The sequence below is a fragment of the Melanotaenia boesemani genome, chromosome 16 (assembly GCF_017639745.1).
Source record: "Melanotaenia boesemani isolate fMelBoe1 chromosome 16, fMelBoe1.pri, whole genome shotgun sequence".
Classification (NCBI taxonomy): domain Eukaryota; kingdom Metazoa; phylum Chordata; class Actinopteri; order Atheriniformes; family Melanotaeniidae; genus Melanotaenia; species Melanotaenia boesemani.
The window spans coordinates 17806838-17831467 of record NC_055697.1 but is presented as its reverse complement, the minus strand read 5'-3'; the positions used below and the strand labels follow the sequence as shown (position 1 = coordinate 17831467).

Here is a 24630-nt window from a genome sequence, read left to right as displayed (position 1 = left end):
TTTTATGAAGTCACTATTTAAAATTAACTTCTCACCTCGGTGTTTCTGTCCTGGCACTGGCCTCTCCTTCACTAGGCACCCTAAAATAAACCAGGACCAGACTTATTTTCATGATTAATGTGAACATCAGCCCCACTCACCCATTACCCCCACCACCAAATCATCACTGGACACAGAAGGGGGTGTCAGGCATCATGCCAGGAAAGAATCCACAATCCCGGGTATCAGGGCTCAGCACACCATGAGATGACCTTTTGAGGAACATCCTACTTCAGCTCACATGAACCATGTGCATCATCCCATCTCGTACCATACCTTTCCTTAATCCCCACTAATGTGTAAAGAGTTTAAAAATGCTTCTAAAAGTTTGATCCTGCTTCTGTCATTCATCTCATCTTTTCTGTTAAGCTCAGCAGGAGGGCAAGGGTGAATAAGGAGAGGACAGCTGCATCTTGAAAAGCAAATGTCTGGAGGCTTAGTGGAGAAAAAGCTGGCAAGCTGTGCGGTTTAGTTGTAAAGGAAGTGGACACAAGGAGAGGAAATACTTGGCATAACAAGGTGTAAGTAGGCAAGGATGTAGTGTGGTGGGCAAGTAGGGATTAAGAACACACGGGCCAGGGTCAAAGTGGGCACAGAGAGGTTTAGTCTGTTTCTTTTTCAATTTAATATTTTGAATAAAGGGGAACAGGTGCAGCAAGCGTTGTGTTCTCCTACCTCCGGGTTGACCTGAAAGACAGAGCTCTAGGCGGGGAGAAAAGGAGAAAAAGCTGTGAGCTTCTAGCAAATGGGGCAGCTTGTAGGTGATACAAGGAGCTAACCGGATAAGGAGGGTCAGTCAGTCAAAAGTACCCCCTTATGGCTTTTTATTGTGGTCAATTGTCAACCATCAATCGCGTAAAACACTAAACCAGATCTTTGAAACTGCTTAAGTACAACTAATTATTTTGTTAGGCAAATGCTTTTCACTGACCTCCGGACAAACTTCGAGGTGATCTTGCTGATGATCCCTGTTGAGGTACCCCTACGTTGTTGTGCGAGAGCCCCCGTGTCATGGGACAACGTGGGCGAAGCTGGGGGGCCATTGTAAGTAGCACTGCGGCGATCTCTGAGCTGAGCTCCATGAAAGGTGCTGCGACTGGTGGTACCCCGGGGGAAACGGTTCTTCTCTGGGGTGCTAATACTGTGTGCAGAAGGAGAAGTGGACGGTCCACGCGGAGAAGAGCTGTAGCATAAGCAAACATCAGAGAAGATCAGCACATGCCAAAAGATGCATCAACAAACTTGGCATATAAACACTAAAAAAATTCACTTTCTAAGATTCCTTTAGTCATAATCTGACCTTTCAGATGCTGGGACACTGCTCACCTGGCTTTAAGCTCTGTATTGTCATCAATAGGGGGAAGTGTGGTCTTTGAAGGATGCCCTGACGATGACATGGATTTAGTGTGACGAGGTCGTGTAGAGCTCATTGCAGTCGATGGCGTGCTGCCTGACACCTCAGTTAAACTGAGGATTGAGAATAAACAGTATTATCAGGACGGAAAACATCAAGAAGAAAAACATGCTCATTTGCACACAAAATAAACTGAAATATGCTATTACAGAGTTAGGTGCATCCAAGTCTGATGCTGTTAAAAAAAAAAAAATGTACAATTATTGATATTTACCTGCTGTCTTTGCCATTGGGAATAGCTGAATAGCGATCAGTGGATGATCGTTCACATACATATGTATTTCTGCGAGTCATTGAACCATTGGTCTGTTTGAGGAGAAAAACATGAAAAACCATTATATGTGAAAAGCAAAATATTATAAAGTCATTGCAGAAGTGGAGACCACTTAGTAAATTTCTAAGGGCCAAAGTAATAAAGTCTAGCAACTTACAGGCATGATGTTAAGTTCACCTCAAGAAACCGTGCATGCATGTTTGCAGTATAAAACTTTTAAACTAGTAGTTCACTAAGAGCATGGTGGGAAATTGTGGAGGTAAAGACAAAAAAAAAGTCATCTGGTATTTACCAGGCCTTAAAAGAAGGCAAATAAAAATGCAAAAACAAACAAAAAAGTATTACACCATGTAATCATCCATTTAAGAAAAACTATGTCAAAATGCAAAAGCTGTGTGAGATATGTTTTATACTGTCGCTGCTTTCTCAGGAAATAAAAGGGTAAGAATCAGTCAGGTGCTGCCAATGCAAGCATGTACTAAATTTATTATAAAGCACCTCTATGAAGGAAGAAATTATGTAATTTTTTATTCTATTATAGTCTAAACTATTCAGGTGTTCAAGGCCAATTACAAACTATTTAGACTCCATCATTGTACTGTGGAAAGATTATCCCCAAGTGAAAAATGTTGAAAACAGTTCCCAGTTTTCTCACAAGTACACATCCAAGAAAGTTTACTCTACGATCAGACTGTGTCATGTAAACCCAGGAGCTACATCACAGACTCTACAGGCCTCAGCTTGTGATATATGTTAAAATTCAAGACAGTACAATTAAAAAAACAACATACTGAAATGAACAGTCACCTGTTTGGAAGGGTTATAGAGAGAAAATATCTTTCAGAAGAATATGGCAGCAAAACTTAGGTTTGCAAAATTTAATCTGACCAAACCACAAAACTTCTGGAACAATGTCGTTGGACAGAAAAGACCAAAGTGGAAAGGTTTGGCCATAATACACAGCATCACATTTTGTGAAAACCAAACACAGCAGATCAACAAAAACACCTCATATCACGGTTAAGCATGATTGGAGAAGATTGATTATTTGGGCTTTTTTGCAGCCACAACATCTATACACCTTGGAATCATTGAGTCAGCCACTAACTCCTTTGTATACGAAAGGGTCGTAGAGAAACGTTTGCCATTTACAACAGCTTGGCTGAAACTGGGTCATGTAACGGGACAACGATAGCAAACACACCAACAAATCTACAACAGAATGGCCAAAAGATTAGAATAAAGGTGGTGCTATGGCCCAAAGTCCAGGCCCCAACTTCACTGAAATGCTAAAAAGCTGTGCATAAACCAATGATAGACAAAACTTTATTTGTCATTGCAACAGAAGTGCAATGAAATTACAATGATGCATGCTTACAAACGAGCGGGCCAGAATTCCTCCAAAAAGATGTGACAGACCAATTATATCATACAGAACATGATTATTTCAGTTTCTGCTGTTAAAAGTTGGGTTCCAATTAAATCATGGAGTGTTTTTAGTTTCTCACACACTGTTTCTGCACTTAGCTTAGTTTGTAAAATTAATACAGACGGTGTTGTTGTTCAATTAAGACTGTAGTTACCTTATTTTAAGTCTGGGTTTTTTATTATTATTATTACTATCATGTCCTGATACATGAAATATGATAATGAAAAGAGCGTATTTTTTTCCACATGTCTGAGGAGGCTTGGTTTCTTACATCAGATGTGTATATACAAGACAGGATGGTGTTTTAACTGAAGAATTGTTGTCTTCTGATTAATTAATACACTTCTTTAAATCCTGTTCTCTCCAACTTGTGACTCAGGGTCTTGCTCTCGACTTCAGCAGACTTAAGTGTACTGCACCCTCAAAGTATCTGACCAATTAACAAACAGTAAACCTATTCATTTACGTCTGCATAGGACCAAACTGTATGTGCTACATTGAAATAGCACAATTTTAAGTATTCTAACAGTCCACGGGTCTGCAACCTGTGGCACTGGAGCCACAAGTGTTTCTCTGGACCTTCCACAATGGCTCTTAATACATGGCTAAAAATGCAAAGAACTAACTAATGTTTTTAAATATAGATATATTAACAAATGCAGGTTTTAGGGATTTTTCTTTTTTTTCATCAAATAATTGCATTGAATTTCCTCAACATAATGACACTAAAAGTACCAGTGATGTATTTATTTATCTATTTTTCTTAGCATTAGGTTGAAAACAATGGGCTTGTTTTAGCAGTTTAGATCCAGTTAGAAGACCAGGAGGAGAACAGAAAACTGCACACACACATAGTCTATCTGCAGGTTGAACTATATAAATCATTTACAATGGTATCAACTTAATGTATCAGCTATGTGAATGACATGGAAACAGGCTGGAAGTTCTTCACATGGCACATTTCCACATTGTTAAGGCACTGAGAATGTAAACATCATTTACCACAAAAATCTACATCCTATAGAAAAAAAGTCAGTCTATCTTTTTGCAAAAGTTTAATGTTTTTCTAATAGAAATAAAAATGTGGTTCTTCAAAAATGACAACAAATTTCCTATATAGATATTTTTTAAAAATTTCATGTCTGTTTTTCCAAAGGTCTCATAACAAAACTCTTAACGGGTTTTATTCAGCAGGGCTGAGGGGAAAATGGCTCTTTGGACTGTAAAGGTTGCAGACCCCTGCACTAGTCCACTGATATAACACTATACTAAACTTTATTGAAAAAAAATTAGGTCATGTCAAAGGAACCTGAAGTAACTTCTTTATAAGGATATTTATTGATGTTTATATAATGTTTGTGTGTGCTTGTACTTGTCTTTCTTATAAAGACAGTTAAAGCACACGCTCTGCATCCACTTCCTTACCCCAACAGCGCTTGTAGCTTTCTTCCTCTCCTGCACCCCCAGCGGTGAGGCAGGAACATCTCCTTTTGATGTGCTGAGCTCTAGCCGACGTGCTCCATCCCACTCTTCCCTGTGGTCACTTTCCACGCTCAAGGCCTGGCCACGCTTCGAGTAGGATACTGCTGGTGGCACAGACGGACCGACTAGAGACAAAAATATGGAAGAAAAACAATTTATGTGACTGTATCAGACAGATTTTGGAAGAAAGAAAATGAAAAGGACTGTGTCTTTGACACAGTAGCACCAAGCAAAGCCACTCCAAGCCAGGATTTATACATGATTCAATCTGTTAAGCATCATACACAACAACAACGCTTTGGTTCATAACATGTACAGCTACAGAAGCCAAGGTGAGCACGTACGAAGCAAAGGTGTTCCCTCCTCATGCTTTGAGGTGCTGTTCCAAAGGAAGCTGCAGGAAAGCAGCCAGTCAGAAGATGGCGCCACAAACAATGGCTCATGAGCATAAGAGGAAGCTGGGACACAACCAGAGCAGTATTCCGGTTCAGTCACTGATTTAATTTAATAAACTGACTACACAAATCATCAAAGTCTAGCAAAAATCATAGCTGTTAAATCTAACAGAAATGGTTGATTTTGAAAAGCCTGATCAGCTTTATTTAGCCATCAAAGAAAACCATGTTGGCTGTGCTCTTGTGTTTTGCTGAGAGGCATATCAACAACTTCAATCCTGGTTTCTGATCCTGCAGCCAATCATCAGTGACTGAGAGCAACTTCCCCCTACACAACACGCAGCCAGCAGCACTCTCAGAGCTGGGAAAGACGAGGTTACTTTACTTGGCTTCTCTACGACACCACCACCATCATCATCCCCACCATGATCACTGTAGCGTCGCTGCTTCTGATTGGCCGAGATGCTGCGCGTGACTTTCGGATGAGCAGGAGAAATGCTGGAGCTGTTGTTGATGTCGCTGTTCGGTCGCTGCCGCTGACCCAGGATACTGTTGCTCAGAGGCTCGCTGCCTTCAAACTGCAATGTGAAAACACACGATGAGAGGTGTGGTCACACCACAAGAGGCTAGTCCAGAAAGTATAACAAACTCACCTCAGGAGCTTTTCTGCCCAGCAGCAGGTAGGTAGCCATGACATCGTCGTACTTCTGGCTTTGTAGAGACTCTGTGATCTCATCTTTAGGGAAACCCATTGTCACCATGAGCTCTGACGGAAGACAAAAGGAGTCCGCATTCTGACTCTGAGCATAAATAAATAATGGCATCTGCACACACCAACACTGATACACACCTATTCTGGATGTGTCACTGAAGTCTGCTTCAGGCTCAATGTAAGGTTTGAGCTCATCCTCGTCATGGCCCACATTCATCCAGTGGTCCTTCATGATTTGCTATCAAAGAAACAGAGAGATCATAAATTAAATATTTAATCATGTCTCTTAATTATATAGTGACATAGATGAGGAATGGCACAGCAGTAAGCCGAGAAATGCAGTGCTGATCAGTTGCCATCACTGGTGGAGAAATCTTTACTATTGAACTCCAGTCAGGTTCTGACTGCAGGGGTGGTATTGACTGTGGGAACAACAGGAGTGAAGCGACAACTTTATATTGTCTGCAATGAAGCAACAAATTTCAACCTGAAAAAAGGCTGCAAACCATGTACACTGAATGAGAACTGATGCTTGAGCTCAATGTGATTCTTTATGAATGTCTCCAACAAAGAATTACACAAGACATGTCTTTAATTTCCCAATCTTCTTCCCACAGGCCATAAATAACTATTCTGTTTGTTCATAATCAAAAACAGCAGCAGTTATGTGCTTTAACATGATGCACAAATGCTGTATATCATTAGGATTAACTGCTTGACTGCAAGTCTGCCGCTATGTCGAGCATTTCTGAACAGAGAGCAAGTAGATGTGAAGACGCAGCATTGATGTAATTCGTAGGCAGTACCTCCAAACTGCCTCGTTTGACGGGGTTAAGCACGAGAAGCTTCTTCAGCAGGTTTTCACAGTCTGTGGACATGTAGAAGGGGATGCGGTACTTTCCTCGCAGCACCCGCTCCCTCAGCTCCTGCAAATCAAATAAAAAGTGATAAAACCACATGAGAAACCCAAAACAAAAAAAATGTTTAAAAACAAAAATTCATTTATTTTGTTTGGAGACAGAGAGACATGGTGTAAACACATGATCACTGTTTAAAGTTGCTGATTCACTTGTCAGGCACATACAGAGTAACGTAAGGATTTATTTCTTTTGATTTGTATGTTTCTGATTGACACAGAGTTAAATATTGATATTCTTGTAGCTCTGTTGTTGCTTTGTAGAGGTGAGGGAGGGTTCACCAACACAAGCAACCACTTTCAGTTCACATTCAGTGAAATGATGAGTTGCTGATTTAAAAGTATTGATTAGTGCAATGAAAAACCCACTCAGCACAGCCATGAACATGCATTAAAAATGACTTTCTGCATTGAATCTAATATTCTAAAACTTCTGCATTATTAAAGACGGACTGATTTATCTCTTCCAATATCTCAACCTAAACTACTCAGGAAGGTAAACTTCTAATATGATTATTCAAGTAACAGCTTAGTTTTGTGTTCATGCATATAAGCATCCTAACTAAGTTTGGCACTTTTTATCTACTTTAGCCTTTGCTGTCCAAGCAAATTCAGGCTCAAAGAGAATTATTTATATGCTTTCATTAATAAAAAATGTTTCAACAGAAGCATTTGAACAGCCTAGTCTGCATGCAGCATTGGAGAGGTTACATATATTAAATAGAATAGCGATCAAATAACATGCAACTGTCCAAAAACCTAAAGTTTGAAATATATTTTAGGCTTTAACAGGCAGATTCATAAATTAAGCTTCCCTCACTTTACAGTACTAGGTTGTGATTAATACCAAGTAAAATTTAGACATACATTTCAATGTTGTAATGACACTTTCTTGCGTAAGCCAAAGATTAAAAGAGCTTTGTTCTTTAAATATTACTTTAGTAAAAACAGAATCAAGTTTTAACTATGTTAAATCTAGAAAGATAAAAGAATAATATTCTAAACCTTAAGCCAGCAGTTAAAAACTACTTGCTATGTGAAGATACAGTCATGGATTCATGATTATGAGGGCACACAGATCCTATTTCTCTGCCTACTTCATATTTCTTGTTTTTACACTATATATTTTCAAAGCTGGGAAGGATGCACATTCATGTTTGTCTGTCATATAAAGCTTATCCATCACATAACCCACTTTCTTCAGTTATAAAGATTTCCACAAAGTAATAGAAAAGTACATGTTAAAGTACATGTAGGTCGGTTTTTGTGGGCTCCGAGTTGTGTTGCACTTGTTGTTGTCTCCGTTTGTTTTTTAATTAAGTTCTGCTGCTCTAGTGCAGCATTGCTTGTATTTTTTCCAACAGTCATACATTTTACCATTGATAAATAAAAGGCATTTTAAGACCTGCTTGAAAACAACAGCCTAAAATGTGAGAAAAATAATTGGACAGAATTGTGAGAGTTCCCCAAACCCATGCTCATAGTCTCAAGCCTGAAAAACATTAAACCAATGTGGAATACTGCAAGATTCCAAAAATAACTTGTTTTACTAGTTTAACATCTTATTTAACATCTGATTATTTTAAAACTGATGCAGACAGAAGCTTTTATACAGAAACATAGAGCTCTCATCCAAATAAAAAAAAATTATTTACGTTATGGTTGGAGGACATTGTGATATTGCTGATGTTGCACCCTTAAACTAGACAGGACTACACCTTCGTACTGGCAACTTGATTATAATTTTCATTTCAGTTTTCAGAAGACAGCTGTTGGCGTAACCACTGGTACATGTTAACCAAAAGCAATACACACACACTCAGACATACACATGCACTACTGCACACAGGCAGGTGTGTTGTTCATAACTGCACCATAGTGCGTACAACAATAAATCAGAGTAGAACAATTAATTCTTGACAAAAAGAACTAAGTGGAGGTCTGGTGGACGAGAAAATTTTCTCATAAAATGTTTTCTGCTTCAGTATTTCTAGGTAGCAACAACATTTGCATACAGTAGGCTGTGTCTCATGCTCTTACAGTAAAATTTATCACAATATAACAAGATGCGTTTTATGTTTTTACAATAAACTATCGCGTTATAATGTGATATGGTTCCATTTTTTTTTTCAAATGCCTGTGCAAATATCACACCAAGTCAGAAAAAGATGTTTTCACATGTTGCATTTGATCTTAATGGCTTAAGCTCATTTTTTGAACTTTTGTTCTCATGAACATAGATTCTGCTTCTTCTCAGAACAAATGCTCACCTTTAGGTTCTGTCCATCAAAGGGCAGTGATCCGCTGACCAGTGTGTACAGGATAACTCCAAGGCTCCAGACATCCACTTCAGGACCATCATACTTTTTCCCCTGGAAGAGCTCAGGGGCAGCGTATGGTGGGGAGCCACAGAAAGTGTCCAGCTTGCTGCCCACAGTGAACTCGTTGCTGAAGCCGAAGTCAGCTATCTTAATGTTCATGTCTGCATCCAGCAATAAGTTCTCCGCCTGCCGTGAGGAGAAAGAAAGCAAATTAACATGTAATTTTAGAAACGCTGACTGGTTATTAAGTTTTTGTTTTTTTGGGTTTTTTTTTTTGAGAACACGTGATATGACATCAGTGAGGAAAGTTGGGATTCCTCACCTTTAGATCTCTATGTACTATCCTCCTCTGGTGACAATACTGCACTGCAGACACAATCTGAAAACACAGTAAAAGGCACAGTAAAGATCAAAACATATAGTGCTTCTTTTCACTGCTTTATTCTACTAACAAAGGGGAGCGTTCCAGGAAATATTTTAAGAACCACTAAGTCGAGGTTCATGAGACCAGATGTCTCTCAGGCCAAAGCTGTTAGCACTCGCTTTGACATGCCAGAATAGCAACAATCGATCAAACAGAAAACACGCCATTTTCCTGACAGAAGCCACCCACCTGTGAACACCTTTACCTTTCAGGATTTTAAACCTAAACTATTTTGCACACACAGAAACACAAATTGCCCATATTGTGTAACACACAGCTCCTCCGAGTCATCCAATGAGACAAGTTGAAAAGCAAAAGAGCTGGTTTATCAAAATCTTGCATATCTTACATGAATAAAAAAGAAAATATGAATTCTGATTATTTTAGTGGTACAGGAAAGCATGACAGATGCCAACACTGTTGTTAAGAAATAGTTTTAGATGCCCTGTTGCTAATGTAGCGCCACTAGGTGTCAGAGCAGCATCTGTAAGGATTTTGGCTCCATCTGACCAAGATATCTGCACTACACCTTCCCTCTGCAGTTGGTGACGAAGCTATATCTTGGTGCATGCAGTCTTCTTCCTGAAAACAGTAATGGAATGATGATGGAGGTGGGAGTGCTGTGATAGTGATGACTCACCTGTCTGAACTTGGCCCGAGCTTCCTTCTCCTTCATTCTGCCATGAGCTACTAAATAGTCAAATACCTCTCCTACAAAAAGAATGAAAACATCAATATATTCTCAATTTATAACATCTTTACATAATAACAAGCTTGTTTGCTTTGAGGTAGTCCACCAAATGTCATCTCATACATTTTGAGATGTCAAATAGCAAGATAATGTACATTACATTTGAGGAATCATATACCTACAGGATGCATTAATGCTTTACTTACCACCGCTTGCATATTCCATGACTAAATACAGTGTCTTGTCTGTTTCAATCACCTCAAATAATTTTACTACAAGAAAAATCAGAAGAGAAAGAAAAAGAGGGTCAGAATAAAACAAATGAGCTGAATGAAAACTTGCCTGATTGAGCTAATAAAAGTCATATAGGGAGTCAATGTGTTAAAAAGTGATTAACAATTATATTTCTGAAATATCAATTCTGCGAAGATGAAAAAAAAAAACAAAAAAAAAACTAATGATCCAATTAAAAAACCCCAAACTAGCAAACAATACACAGTCATTTAATTCTCTTTAATGAATCCAGAAACAAGTTACACAAGTTTAGCTGGTTGCACAGAGCAGCTTTAATTCATTATACAAATCCTCATTCACCAAGCTGCAGCAGGTTCCTCTCTGAACTTACCTATATTAGGATGATTCAGGATCTTCATTATTCTGACTTCCCTGAAGAGCTGTGAAAACATAAAGGAGAATTTAAATCACCCAAAACCATGTAAAATAATGTTACAAGCAATCACCTTGAGTGTCACTTTATCGCTGCAGGGAAAGAAATGTTAGAAAATGTTATTAAGCACTCATTAAAGGGTTAAATAAAGGGAACTCAGCCACAACAAACTTCTGAAGCATGTATAAATCTGAAACTGGATTACACCAGAAGAGGGCCTGAGGATCATGACACTACTGTAGTGAATAAAGCAATATGACTGATGCAGTGACAGCGCTGCACTAGATGCTGCCCTACACAGATAAAGTACAAAATTACAACTCCACTGAAAAGCTGCAGGCAAGTAAGCCAGCCAACCAGCCATCCAAACAGCCATTCAGCAGCATCGTACAGAGCCAGCCACTGCAGAGCAGCAGCAACCCAGGGTTGCAGTTTGACCATGGCCTCATGTAATTGTAGGGAACAAAATGCAGCAGAATTTGAGCTTATATGCAAGTATTACATGAAATCCCCGCAAAAAAACAGTTTGTTTCCTTAAAACAGAATGTGCATCAGCCTACAGCAGAGTTGGACAACAGAGCATCCACAGTTATGATCTATCAAACACTGTCTCTTCAGTCTTGGTGCGACTTTTTATGTCAGCTGAGCTCCTGCAGCCACTTAGAGGTGCTGTTGAATCATTTACATTCTGCTGATTCCCCAGCTGAGCTGTGCTGAGGCTGTGTTCCAGGGTCATATTTCAGGACTGACTTGACAGGGATTTAGCACCTACAACACTGAGACACCTGAGACAGAACACAGATTTGGCCATTTGCTGACTTTGTGTAAAAAAGGCTCTAACTTAGTAATGCTTTCACATGCATTTTTTTTCTAAAAATAGGACAAAAACAGCTATTTCCTCCTCATTTCAAATTACAGATATTTAATTTGTATACGGTGTGTAAGAACATGTGTATACCGGCACATCCATGCAAGTTTCCTAATGGCCTTTCAGGTCTTATGTAAGTTCCAGGACAGTGTGTTTCTAGGTCATCAAACAGCTATTATACCAGTGTGAGCAGGCCCGACTATGTGGGACCTCTCAGCTACAGTCTAGTTCATACAGGTGCTCTGCTTCACTAATTCTTTCTTCTGTTCTCTGCCTCTACTTGCTCCTCTGCCTTTCTTTTGTTTCCTTGCTGACACCATTCATTTTATGAAATCAAAGCAGCAAGAGTGCACAAGAAGCTGTAGAGATTAAAGATTCTTATATTGCTCTACTGTACTGACCTTTTAGCCAACGCCCATAAAAAAAAAAAAAAAATCCTATTCCACAGAGCTATACTGATAAAAAGCTTGTTCAGCGGAGAAGTACATGTGGCTCATTCATACTATTAAACGTATGAATGAGCCACAGTGGGTGACATTTCTTTCATGAACATTGTCTCTGTAGTTTATTTCAGGCCGGTACACTGTTGAGACCGGTGGAAATGGAGGAGAACCAAATGTGGTGGAGTCTGCAGTTGAAAAAGCTTCAAAACAAACAAAGTTTTAAAGGAAAAGTTTTATGTGTTTTTTCATAAGTTGACAGTTCCTGGAGGTTTTGATAAAATGTCTGAAAATGCTCTGGTTGCACGGTGGTGTGGTGGTTAGCACCGCAGCCTCACAGCAAGGAGGTCGTGGGTTTGAGCCTCGGCTGAGGGGGATGTTTGAACCTGGGATAGGCAGTGGCCTTTCTGTGTGGAGTTTGCAAGTTTCCCCGTGTAGGTTCTCTCTGGGTACTCCGGCTTCCTCCCACCGTCCAAAGACATGCATGCTAGGTTAATTGGTCACTCTAAATTCTCCCTGTGAGTTTGTGTGAATGGTTGTTTGTCTCATTCTGTGATGGACTTTTTAGGGTGTCTCCATCCCTTTCTTCTTCTGTTTCTTCTGCAAGGGCCATTTCTTGTGAAACAGACAGTACTCTGTAACCTTTTAAGCAAGTTATAACCTATCAGAGAGCATGCAGTTTCTAGCCTGAGTGCTCAGACAACTGCACACCAAATTTTTAGATGCTAACAATAAGAGACTTGCACCAATTTTCTTAGTACCTGGGTGTTGACCTCAACAATAAACTGGACTGGACCACAAACACAAAAGTCCTGTATAAGAAGGGCATGAGTCGACACCATCTGATAAGAAGACTGAGGTCCTTCGGAATCTGCAGGAGTGTTACAGACATTTTATGATTCCATCGCAGCATCCACTTTCTTGTATGCAGTGTCCTGCTGGGGTATTGGTTGCACCCACAGGGACAGGAGCCGGATTGACAAACTGGTACGGCGGTCAAGCTCTGTGCTGGGATGTCCTCTGGACTCTGTGGTGGTGGTGGGCGAGAGGAGGATGTTTGCAAAGCTGACATCCATCATGGACAACCCCCATCACCCTCTGTATGAGACTGTGGGTAAGCTGAGCAGCTCCTTCAGCCAGAGACTAGAACATCCTTGCTGCAGGAAGGAGCTTTTTCATAGATCATTCATCCTGACAGCAGTTAGACTCTATAACCCACCATGACCTTACAAGTCATTTGGACACTTTACCTCAACTGTCACCACCTCACACACACATAATGCACTTTGTATGTGTGTAGACATTTATATTTGTATGTATCTGTATATGTATACATGTATCATGTATTTGCATATGAATATATATGTATGTGTAGATAAATGTATATGTGTGGATATATGTACGTTCATTTATATAGACAGATATTACCTATATGCATATTTCCAAAACTCTTTCGCCATAATGCACGCTGAGTATATTTGTGGTATATAGTTTTTTATTTTGTTGTATTTGTAATTAATATTTTTGTATCTATCTCAGTCTGCTTTTCTACTCTGTTGTCCTGCTCTGTAGTAACACAGAAATTTCCCTGTTCTGGGATTATAAATATATATATATATATAATTTGACAACTGGCAGAAAATGAAGATAAGGATGCTGGATATTTCCACTCTGAAGTGCAAGTGTGACATGATGCGCAGTGAAGACACCGGTTTGAAAAGGCTGATGTGAAAAGGACCGTAGAATTCAGCTTAACATCTGGACAACTCACAGAATAGGTCATATTCATATTTCATAGAGGGGCCAGAAACACAGTGCAATAGTTGTGTGTCTCAAGTGTTTTTGACTGAGTTTCTTTTTTGTAGATTTTTTTTTTTTTATGTGTGATTTAAACATTTCCTTCTGCCGTTGGTTTGAAAAAAATGAAGCTATCATATTTTGCAGACTACAAGTCGCTCTGGAGTATAAGTCGCACCAGTCATGATGTGTCATGAAGAGGAAACTTATGTCGTACGCTAAGTCGCATTTCTTTAGAAATTTATTTAACAAATTCCAAGACCAAGACCAAACATTTAATCTTGAAAGGCAAGTTATGCAGCTGCACAACATCACATGGAACAACAGGCTGAATATGTGTCTGGTATGTTAACACCGGGGTTTTCTCCCAAGATTTTTTTTTTTTAACTGTGAGGGGAAAACTAGTCTCCTTATTACAGTTAATGAACAGCTGATTGAGGTGCTGAGACAGTAAGAAAATGTATAACATTTGCCATTTAAAGACACCAACACCGCCATGTGCACAACCCCGCCCTGCCACCGACGAAGTTTCATGTTAAATATAAATTAACTGGGCCAATTCTTCATTACACATAAAGACAGACATCCCACAGTTACCCCATGGGGTAGAGGAAGCAGACGAAGCTTCTTGCAGGTATGAACTGATCAGACCAAAACAAACTTTTTTAAAACTGCTTTGAGAACAGGAACAAAGTTCTCACTTCTCTTGGACTACACAACAAGTTTTACTCTGTTCGGTCACCTCTTTGCTGTCTCGAGCGCGCCGTTGTAGAACCAGACAAGAAGTTGAGACGGCAGTGATCGTTTTTTGTTTTTGTTTAAATCCTAGAACCGCCAGAGGAGGTAATTTTGACACTGTACCGACGTGGCATTAAATAAAAAAATTATGAAGGTGGCGTTTACAGAGGGCAAATTTTTTCCTTTGAAACTTTTTTATTATTTAAAAGTAGACAGCTTCAATAAATAAATACTTAATTGGTTAGCGTGTAGGATTACTTCAGGCTTGTATTTAATAGAAAATGTCAAATACTATCTTAAAACATTCAGTAATAACACAATTAAATAATTTTTTTTAATGTTTTATACTTATCAGTTATTGGTGGGGGAAAAATTTAAAAACGCATCATATAATGTTAAAGTAACTAAACAGGGAGCTGGATGTCAGCTGATATTGATTTATTGTATCACATGTAAAGAGCTCAATAATGAACACACAGCAGGTCACTCTGGCATCGACACAGCTCTAGTAAAGAACCCCTGCATTCAGTGCAGTGATGTCCAAAATGTTATAAAACACAACAACAGGCCGTCTTCTAGTTGCAGCTCGAGATGAATACTGCCTCGGCATCTTGTCAAGGATGTCTACTCCTAACATGGTCCTACTGTAGTAAGAGGAGCTGGTCATTTCTCCCCAATCTGAGTCTTCCTCATTTATTTGTTGGGGCAAAGTCAAAGCTTATTCTGCATTAATTCTTCTGCTACTATTCTTCCTTTTTTTAAAATATTTTGTTACATGGCATTGCTTTGTCTCCATGTCTGTCTGTTAGCAAAATAACTTTTATGGACAGACTTTCACACAATTTTCATGAATAAAAGAATAAAAATAAGTGATTACATTTTGGGAGCGTGATCCGGATCATTGTCTGGATCCAGGATTTTTTTTAAAGGATTTTTTGCTATTGGGATATAGGGATAATTTTGTCATTACAGCTTCTAACTCAACAGATAATGCCCAGAATAATTGGCAAATATAAATGAATAAATAATTACAATATGACATCATGGTAGATGTTGTAGTCTGGCATTGTTTGACCCAGATCATGCTGATATTCTGGATCTGGTGATCCAGAAGGTTAGAAATATAATGGGTACCAGGTGGCCTGTAGTGTCTTTTGGGGTTTTTTCTCAGTGACCCTATGGCTTCCTGAATGCTTCTAGTTGGTTTTTCATACCAATTTTGGAAGAAAAATCTTTACATTTCTAAATGCCTCAGAATAACAAGCTGTGGCAAACCCTGCTCCATATTCATCAGCTGCTGCTCTGGCCTGTGAGGTTCCCCCATGGTAACAGTCAATTGGAGTGGAGAGACACTGATACAATAATCAGAAGGTAATCTGCAATACAAGACAAACACATGAGCCAAAGCATCAGATATTCATCCTTTACATGTTTTAATATGTCATGCATCAGTCCGGACAACAGTTCTTTCTTATTCTACATGAGTGATGGACTTAAGAGTCTGTGTTCATCTCAATAGCTTATCTCTCTCTCTGTCTCATTTCCCCTATGTGTCTTGTTTGTGTCATTGCCCTAAAGCCCCTCACATGGGAACCATGTGCGCAGCCACTTAGAAACAAAAATTAGAACAAATCTAAGCAGGGCAGTGAAAAACAACAATAAACACTGAGCCTGTCAATGAACATTCAATAAGGATGTAGCCACCACGGAGGCTGACTGGAGATAATAAGTTTGAGATCTTTGATCCAGGCTGTTATCAGTATTATCTATAGAGTCCAAGGGGAGTCCCAGCATGATATAAAGCCAAAGTTAATTCGGTCCGGAGTGAATATCTTGAGGAAAACCCTCTGAAGCAAAATAACTGTTATTTAACTAACATGAATCATCATTTCAGTTGACGAGCTGAAACAGTGGCTGAAGGAAATGATTACAAGAATGGTAGCAAAACGAAATTTGCATCACACACAAAGACACACCGTTTCCAAAGCACAGAGATCAGTAGTCTGTGCCAGTGACCTACTTCCAGCCACCCAGAGGCACCCAGACTCCCAAACTAGCCCTAATTACAGCAGTCCACATACAGAAGGAGCAGAACAGCAGATATCAGAGGGGGACACTAACAGAACTGGCTGGACTATTTCAGTCACAGCAGCACAGCTGCTCATTCAACATGGAGATTATTGATAGGATGAGTAGCCTGCAATCCCTCATCCTTCTAATGGGTGCATTCATGCATGTTTTCATGTGTGCATGCAATCCCTCAAAACTACATTAATGTGAGACAGAACAACACATGGGGAGATTGAAAGTATCACTGACATTCAAACAAACTGTCCTGCCCTGACCTTCGACTGCAGTGCTGCTGTAAATAACTCCAACAAGAAGTGGCTAATCTCTTTGTCTTCATCTCTCTCTGCTTAAGTAAACATTTGTTATTTATTACCCATAACACAACTCTTCATAACTCATTTTACCTCATTCAAACCAGGCGAACACAAGATTATCATCAGAAATGTGAATCTGTGCATCTTTGCAGAACAAACGTAGTATGATTCACCTCAAACAACAGTGCTTTCTGTCCAATCACATTCCACTCGTCTGAACAAGACCAAAGCTCTTCTAGCCCATGGGCTAAGCAGCGTTTCATTGGCTAATGCAGTGTGGCAGGCGAAGGGCAGACGTAAACAACAGCCATTATAAGAGGTTGACCCCATGGTGGGCTTTTTTGAAACTGTCAGAAAACACAGCCGCTGTATGTTGTTTTGAGCGCTTTCTAACTACAATAAAAACTATAGAATATATCACACAGTATAACACTTAGGAATGAGGCTGTGAGCCTGAAGGTTAGACTGAAAGCATTTTTGTAGAAGCACCCAGGCTTTCTTGCTTTTCAGAATTCTGTCGATGTTGTGGAGGCAGCAAAAAGAAATTACTCTTATTTACAGATTACAAGCCGACAAGAGCGCGGATGGTGGGATGAGTGCGGTGTTTGTTTAGTGGAAGAGGGGATTAAGAAAGGCCTATTTTAAGGCTAAAACGCCTAAAAACCATGACAACATCAACATCCCTGACCACACATGACATGTGATGCATTTCCTGTGGTGGATCTAGGGAGGTTCTTTGGAAGCTCAGTTGATCTCATTTCCTGTTTGACTGAAACAGCCACAAAATCAACAACTTTGAGCCACAAAGGATCAGACCGAAGGTTCATGCTAATCTCATGAATCATTGTTAAATTTTCTTTACCCTGACACTGTATTCATTTACATGTATCTGTGGTGGAAAATAAAGTATAATTTCCTGTAGAGGATGAGGATGTTTGTGTAAATGAGTAAACTACACAGGTACAGGAATTTGTGCATGTTTGTAAAATGTTGCCAGAACTATGACTTGTGCTTATAAAAATGAGGTCCTGCAAGCTGAAACCTTCTGCATAACCCAAAGGATCTCCTGCGGATGTCTGCATGTGTCATGCAGCTTTTGAGCGTGTTTGTGTGTGCGCACATGGCTGCATGAATGTGGCTAAGTGCTGGCTGTGCCCACAGTGCCAGATGGTGTGCCCACTGCCCGGCTCCTCTGAGACCATGAAAACAGAGATCAGTGGCATTTTGACGGGCTAACGTGAAAGAGTAAACGCTGACCGTGAGTGGAGGAGAGATGTAGTCAAATCAGACATTGCTCATCTACACAAACAGAATCACAAATAAAAAGAAATCTAAAAGTCTACAGCTATATAGCATCAGAATCTGTTGTGCCATTTTCTGACAGAATACCCCAAATAGAAACAGCTTGGCAGATAACCTGATAACCTCAGATTATTGTGTACAATCTGTGAAAGATCAGCAAGTGATTGTTTTGGCTTTACTCATAATATACTTTTCCAACTCCAAACCATAAATATGAATTCATGAATTTTCTTTTATTAGAATTACAGTGTGTGGCCTTAAATTTAAATGCAGGTCTGCATTAATTAGTGCCCTACCCTTAAGTAAAATGAACCAAAATAGACAATTAGCAGGTAATGAAAAGGAAGGTTTTCCATTCATCCATCCATCCATTTTCTATACACACTTATTCCTGTGCAGGATCACAGGAGGGATGGAACCTATCCCAGGTGCTACTAGGCAAGCAGCAGGACACCAGTCCAGTCCAGGTCTCCAGTAAATATTTATGTAAAAAGCCAAATATCTTTGCTTTTAGTCTGGTAACTAAAATTTAATTATACCTGTGGCTTCTCTGAGGGTTTTCTAGGTGGGAAAACTGTCCTGGAATCCTGGATAGTCAAAATTTGCTTTTCTTTTGGAAGATAATTTAGTTTGTTTTAAATTTCAAAGATACTCAGTTTTATAACTTTCTCGTCTTCCAAATCTAAGTCAGAAAAGTACATTGAGAGGGAAATGTGCACATTTTTGCAACTGCAAAAGACTTGGAGGAAAAAAATGAACAAAAATGCTTCCAGGAAAGTTTGATCCTTCAAAATGTGCCATCTACTTATATTATCCAAATGATGTGAAGTGCTCAGAGACACATAAAAGATAAAAAAAAAAAGCTGAAGAATCAAGGTTGGACCAAGAAATACCTGCAATGTTGTATATGGCCTCTTAACTTTTACATCCTCTCATTGGTCCAGTGCTATGATAAAGGTCATAGTGGGAACATGAAGGGCAAAGCAGCCCAAACAGTCTCAAGGGCTGTAGTGGAATATGGTCTAGACTTCTAGATGAGCAGAATCTCTCTGACAAGGCACAGAAAAAAACTGTGTGCAAGAAATAAGCAATAAAGGAAATTACCTAACTGGATAATGAGCAGCACATTTTACCTTGTTTCTCATTTTTCCAGTCTGAGACCATTTCTCTCATTACTGTGGCATAAAAAACTTGTTTTTTTCCTGCATTGTACATAGCTGCATGAGTAAATTTTTTAATCATTCATATTTGCATACTGAAGTGTGAGTGTCATGCAGAAGTACAGTGTGTTTATAATACAATTTATTGATTGATTAAATGACATAAAGAGCTATTTCTAATGAGAAATTTACATTTCAAGCACAACTCTATTTATTGTTTACTTACTTTGTAATTTTGCTCTAATGTGGCCAATAAATTGAAACAGATTTAAATTTTATTTAATGTCTTTACTTTGTGCTTATAGCCTCATAGAACCCTTTTGTACTTTATAATGGAACAATATTTCAGTACATTTCCAGTGAACTTGGACAGCAGCATTGTTTGTTTGTTGTGTTCTGTGAGCGTCCAAACAACCAACACTTCATATGCTTCCTTTTGTGGTTGTTAAAAGAACTTTCTATCCCTGTTTCTGATTTAAAAAGCTGCATACAGTAGCAGCAGAGGGTTTTATTGGTAGTAATCATGTTTTTAACATGCTACGTGCACTAATAAATATGTGCATGCACGTGACTTGCAAAGCCTTGGTGTATGCCCAAAAATAAGGTTGTTTTGTTTTCGTTTGTTTTTTTTAACATATCATTTATACTCTCAGGTTTCAAGAATAGCAAAGCAAAAGAGCATTAAGGTAGATGCACCCTTTAATGTATCTGCTATATAGCTTTTACAATGATAATATAGGGCGTACAGAGTCAGTGAGAAAATCGATTCCATCCAAGAGACGACTGCTGCACTATAAGACAAGCTTCTGCATTGCAGATGGCACTTCTGTATACCATTACAGTAATCTATAGCACAGAGGACATCAACTTGTATAACAGCATAAAAGCAACATTTGTACACATAAACAAGTGTCTGTACTTAATCCTGATACACACAACGGAAATGTAACATATCTGCACATGTGCACAAATGTGTGTTTATGCTATGGCATAAATAGCAGCTTGTCTTCCATAAAAAGCTATAAGACTGCATCATGCTGACCCTTTCACGTTCACTACAGCTGACATATGAAATGTCCACTGAATAATTGATCACATGCATCCTGATTGGCCTGCAGGCTCACATGATACATCTGCCCCTACTATGATCATGACCAGGCAGCACCAGGCAACATAATCCATAGGGTATGAAACCACTCACAATCTCAACAAGATCCAAACTGGTAAAGTCACAGTCACTTTATTTGCAGACACACACACATAAAAAGCCTTTAAATGTTCATCAGCCCACTTTGTGTACAGATTAGAAAACACACAAGGGGCACTTAAACAAAAGAGCTCACTCAATGAAATTTATCTGAGTCAGATTAGATGCAACTGAGAGCTTAAAATTCTCACAGCGTCTCGGCCTTGATCGCAGTCGGATCCCATTAAGATCATTAAGATCCAAAACAATTAAACAACGTGTTGTACTTGTGCAGGACAATAACAGTAATATAAAACAGTCTGAAATGTTGCATCAGCTTAACAGCTTATCTTACAAAGCCATAAGAACAAGCATGGGTCAAAATTGCCCTCACATTAGCCATTTACAATTATACTCCACTTGATTAGCTGACAGAGTTTGCAGACAAAGACAGGGTGTGAGAGACTTTGAGAAGATAACTACTGTTATCATTTCGCCATTAAGATCCTACCAGGAGTAATATCTGCTCATCCTTGTGGTTTAGATATGCCATTAAAAAAACTGATAATTCTCCAGTTGCACTGGTTAAAGAGAATAGTTGCTCAATTTTATTAATCTTTTACAAAAGACTTAAAGAAAAAGAGCAGTCATGCTTTGATGATGTTGCGGTGATGAAAAGAATTCCTGTCAGTCAGAAGCACACGTGATTTATTTTTAGACTCGCGGTAGGTGATGCTGGCTCGTACTGTAGATGTGGCCGCTTTTCTTCCACATAGTCTAACCTATCATGGGGATTATACAGTATGTGTATAGATGTGTGTGAGTGCATTTAATCAGCAGAAAGATCAGGACTGGGATTCAGCAACCAGGAAACGGTCCAAACTCTTAGTTCTAATTGGTTATGACTGCTAGAGAAGGCTAAGTGACAACAGGGCTAGAGTGTATTTTTAGCTCCTCCTCAGTACAAACTAATGGAGTCAAGAGTTAAAGGGATGGGGTAGGGAAGGGGTATTTTGAAAAAACTTTGTGGTCTCTCCTGACTCCTGACTACATCTGATTACATTGTGTTAAACAGCACATCCTGAGTTCAAAAAACAAAGAAACAGTACAGCTGGAACCCAAGAATGAGTAATGGAAAAGACATGAGCACTGTAACCAAGACTTTAGCTACCAGGCGGCCATAAAACACCAACTCACCTTCTGTAGACTGGTTGGATTCAGCTGGGTTTTGTCTATAATCTTCACCGCCACCTAAAGACAGAAAAGACACAGGAAGAAGGAGAGGAGAGAGAGAGAGAGAGAGAGAGAGTGGGATGCAGACAGAAAGGGGAAATAAAAAGATTTTAAAACGGTTTTATGTTTGTGTTTTTGGCTAAGTAAGGAGATCACGTGTTTAAATCTTAACATTGCTTTACTCAGTTATCAGTGAGGAGCTGAAGAAAAAAGGAATACTTGTAAATGAATATATAAGGGGGGAAAAAAGGAGACACAGATGACTGGTTTGCACAGGTTACCTGTGCAGCAGTCTGGTCAATGCTGGTATACATGACTGTGCAGTTCAGCGATCGACTGCTGGCAGCAGCCTGATCCATCTATCGCAATAATCAGCCCAAAGTGCACACTGAAACAGGCATGCTCTCCTCACTTTCTGAAAGCTCAGCAGCTTTTATAAAAACCACTAGCTGAGCTTTACTGCAGACTCACCAGAAAGTACACACCATTATGCTGAGTGATTGACAGAGCACTTTTACATTATAATGCAGTTACAGTAAAATGCATTTGAAATACATAGAGACTATTGTCGCTCTGTGATCACTTTATTGTTATTTTTAGACTAACGTAAGAGTGGCTGGCTTATTGTGAAGGACAGTTTTTGTGGTCTGACCACAAGCAATTACGATAAAATCTGCTGTAAGGAAAGTAATAGTTTGTTGATAGTTGATGGTTTAAACCACTGGAAAGCTAAAAGTCTTTTGAGACTCCACAAATGACAGTTAAATGTTTCCAGTGTGTTTGCTTCTTTTCTTTTACACTCATCTTTTGTACCTTGAACTGATAATTAGTAACGGAAAAGGCCTCTATGTACAGATATCTGCAAATAAATATGCAGAATTTGCAAGCAAAGGGTAAGAATTTAATGTCATGAGCTTTATCATTTGTAGGCTGACTGATCAATTTCAGCTGGCTTTGATCACGTTTGACAAATAATCCATGCAAAAGATGGAGAACACACAACCTAGATTAGCTTTTATGAGCTTTTGAAATTAATCTAAAAACACACAGAAGACAGAATTATTGGCCCAAATAATCATTATTTGACTTACTGGTTATGCTGGAAATGCAGGTTGTTATATCCTGGGTTTATGCTAGCACATGATATTCGTGGATCCCCAAAACATTGAAAGGGGAAAAATAAAACTACTCTGTGATCTGGTGTAACCCTGCAAAATGTTTCTATGCATGCAAAATAAAAATTAAAAGAGCCCAAAAACCATGGTACGTCCAGGGTATAAAAGAATGTGAAAATGCTAGACTGGTAACAAACTTTGCACAGATGCGGGTTTGAGACCAGAAAACCCCATTTTTGAGAGACAGTGTGATGACTTAATGATTAAAGATGCAAACTGTGAAATCACAACATTGATGTTTCTGTCTCCCTGACTTTCCCAAAAGCCTCTTAACAAATTTAGTAGCAGTATTTTACATTCTGTAACCTCTTACACCAATAATAAAAGATCTTTGGCAAAGCTACAAATTCTCTAGAATTGATTTTTACAGAAGGTAAAAAACCAGGCTTTAATTTTTTTTGTTTGTTTTGTTTTGTTTTTGGGTGGGGTGGGGTATATCAGTTTCAATTTGTTTATATTTTCTGAGTTGTGTCAACGGGCTATGCACCACCTATTCTCATCTTTTCTTGCTTTTTAAATCAATTATAGACTTATCCCTCATCTGAGACATATGCTTTGTTGTAAAACTATCCTCAACACTTTTTTTTTTTTTGCTATTGTGCATGTTCAGCTGAAAGAGGAGAAGCTGCCTTTGTTGATTAATGATACCATAACGTCTATAATTACAATTTATTATGACAGCATTATTTTGACTCAGAGCTATGAGAGCTTAATAAGCATGCATCAGTAGATGCAGACTCTGGCTCTAATCCCAAGCACGCTGTTAAGGGGAAAACCAAAAAGCAAATGCTGAGTCACTGAGGAGAGAATGCAGGTTATTCATCCCAAACAGGGTTTTCCCTAGAACTACAGTGCAAGTTTTAATTTCATCCAAAGCCAGAAGCTACCCTCCATAATGACACCAATGTAGTGGTGGTGAAAGGAACACAGTCTTGTGGTGAGAGAAGAAAACTAAAACTGCAGAAAGGTTCACAAAGTGTGCAGGTGGTGTCTATTTGCAGCCTGTCTTAGGTGGGCAGGTGCACCAAAAGACTCACTCCTTTCTTTTCTGCTTCCTGTCATGAACAATTGTATGTGTGTCTTTTAGTGTATACATCCAACCTGTAGGGGCTATCTTCGTCTGTCAATTACCTGTTTTAACCTTCATTCTTCTATTTGTACAAGATATTCATGACATTTCGCCAAAACGACACTGCATGGCATACAGTTTGTGTGCATGTGGATGCATGCATGTGATCACTCTAATGGATTTGAGGGTGAATAATTCAACTCCACAGCGACAGAAGGGCAATGTGCATCACTGTTAATTATTCAGCGCTTTCGTAACGCAGGGGCCATATGCTCCTCACCGTACGTGGCTGTTCTGATTGTGTGCGCACACGAAACGTGAATATTTAGACAGATGATGTGGATGGGAAAGTTAGTCATAGCAACACTTGTGTGCTGAAGTGCTTTACATGCTCCTCTACACTTTGATTTCCATCTAAGCTTTATTCGCAACCACAGAGCCATGATCTGCCCTGCTATAGGGAACTATTTCAGTACAGTACAGGCAGTGCAGCTTTGCTAAATAAAACGTATAG

The 24630-nt window shown here is 39.1% G+C and overlaps 1 protein-coding gene across 3 annotated transcripts in view; it reads right to left on the bottom strand.

Annotated features, from left to right (window-relative positions):
• LOC121655643 (serine/threonine-protein kinase MARK1-like) overlaps window positions 1-24630 on the bottom strand; it is a 33468-nt gene that overhangs the window by 1741 nt on the left and 7097 nt on the right. Inside the window, exons 3-17 of one of the 3 annotated variants that reach the window (XM_042010423.1) lie at window positions 21837-21890; window positions 10723-10771; window positions 10304-10369; window positions 10047-10117; window positions 9305-9361; window positions 8932-9168; window positions 6552-6671; window positions 5884-5983; window positions 5687-5799; window positions 5419-5611; window positions 4582-4763; window positions 1668-1759; window positions 1366-1506; window positions 971-1222; window positions 36-80 (exon numbers count right to left, since the gene is read on the bottom strand). In XM_042010423.1, the coding sequence (XP_041866357.1) occupies window positions 36-80; window positions 971-1222; window positions 1366-1506; window positions 1668-1759; window positions 4582-4763; window positions 5419-5611; window positions 5687-5799; window positions 5884-5983; window positions 6552-6671; window positions 8932-9168; window positions 9305-9361; window positions 10047-10117; window positions 10304-10369; window positions 10723-10771; window positions 21837-21890 (1772 nt within the window). Of the gene's footprint in view, window positions 1-35; window positions 81-970; window positions 1223-1365; window positions 1507-1667; window positions 1760-4581; window positions 4764-5418; window positions 5612-5686; window positions 5800-5883; window positions 5984-6551; window positions 6672-8931; window positions 9169-9304; window positions 9362-10046; window positions 10118-10303; window positions 10370-10722; window positions 10772-15143; window positions 15984-21836; window positions 21891-24630 lie in introns of those variants that run through there. The other 2 variants (XM_042010424.1, XM_042010425.1) reach the window with 2 other exon arrangements.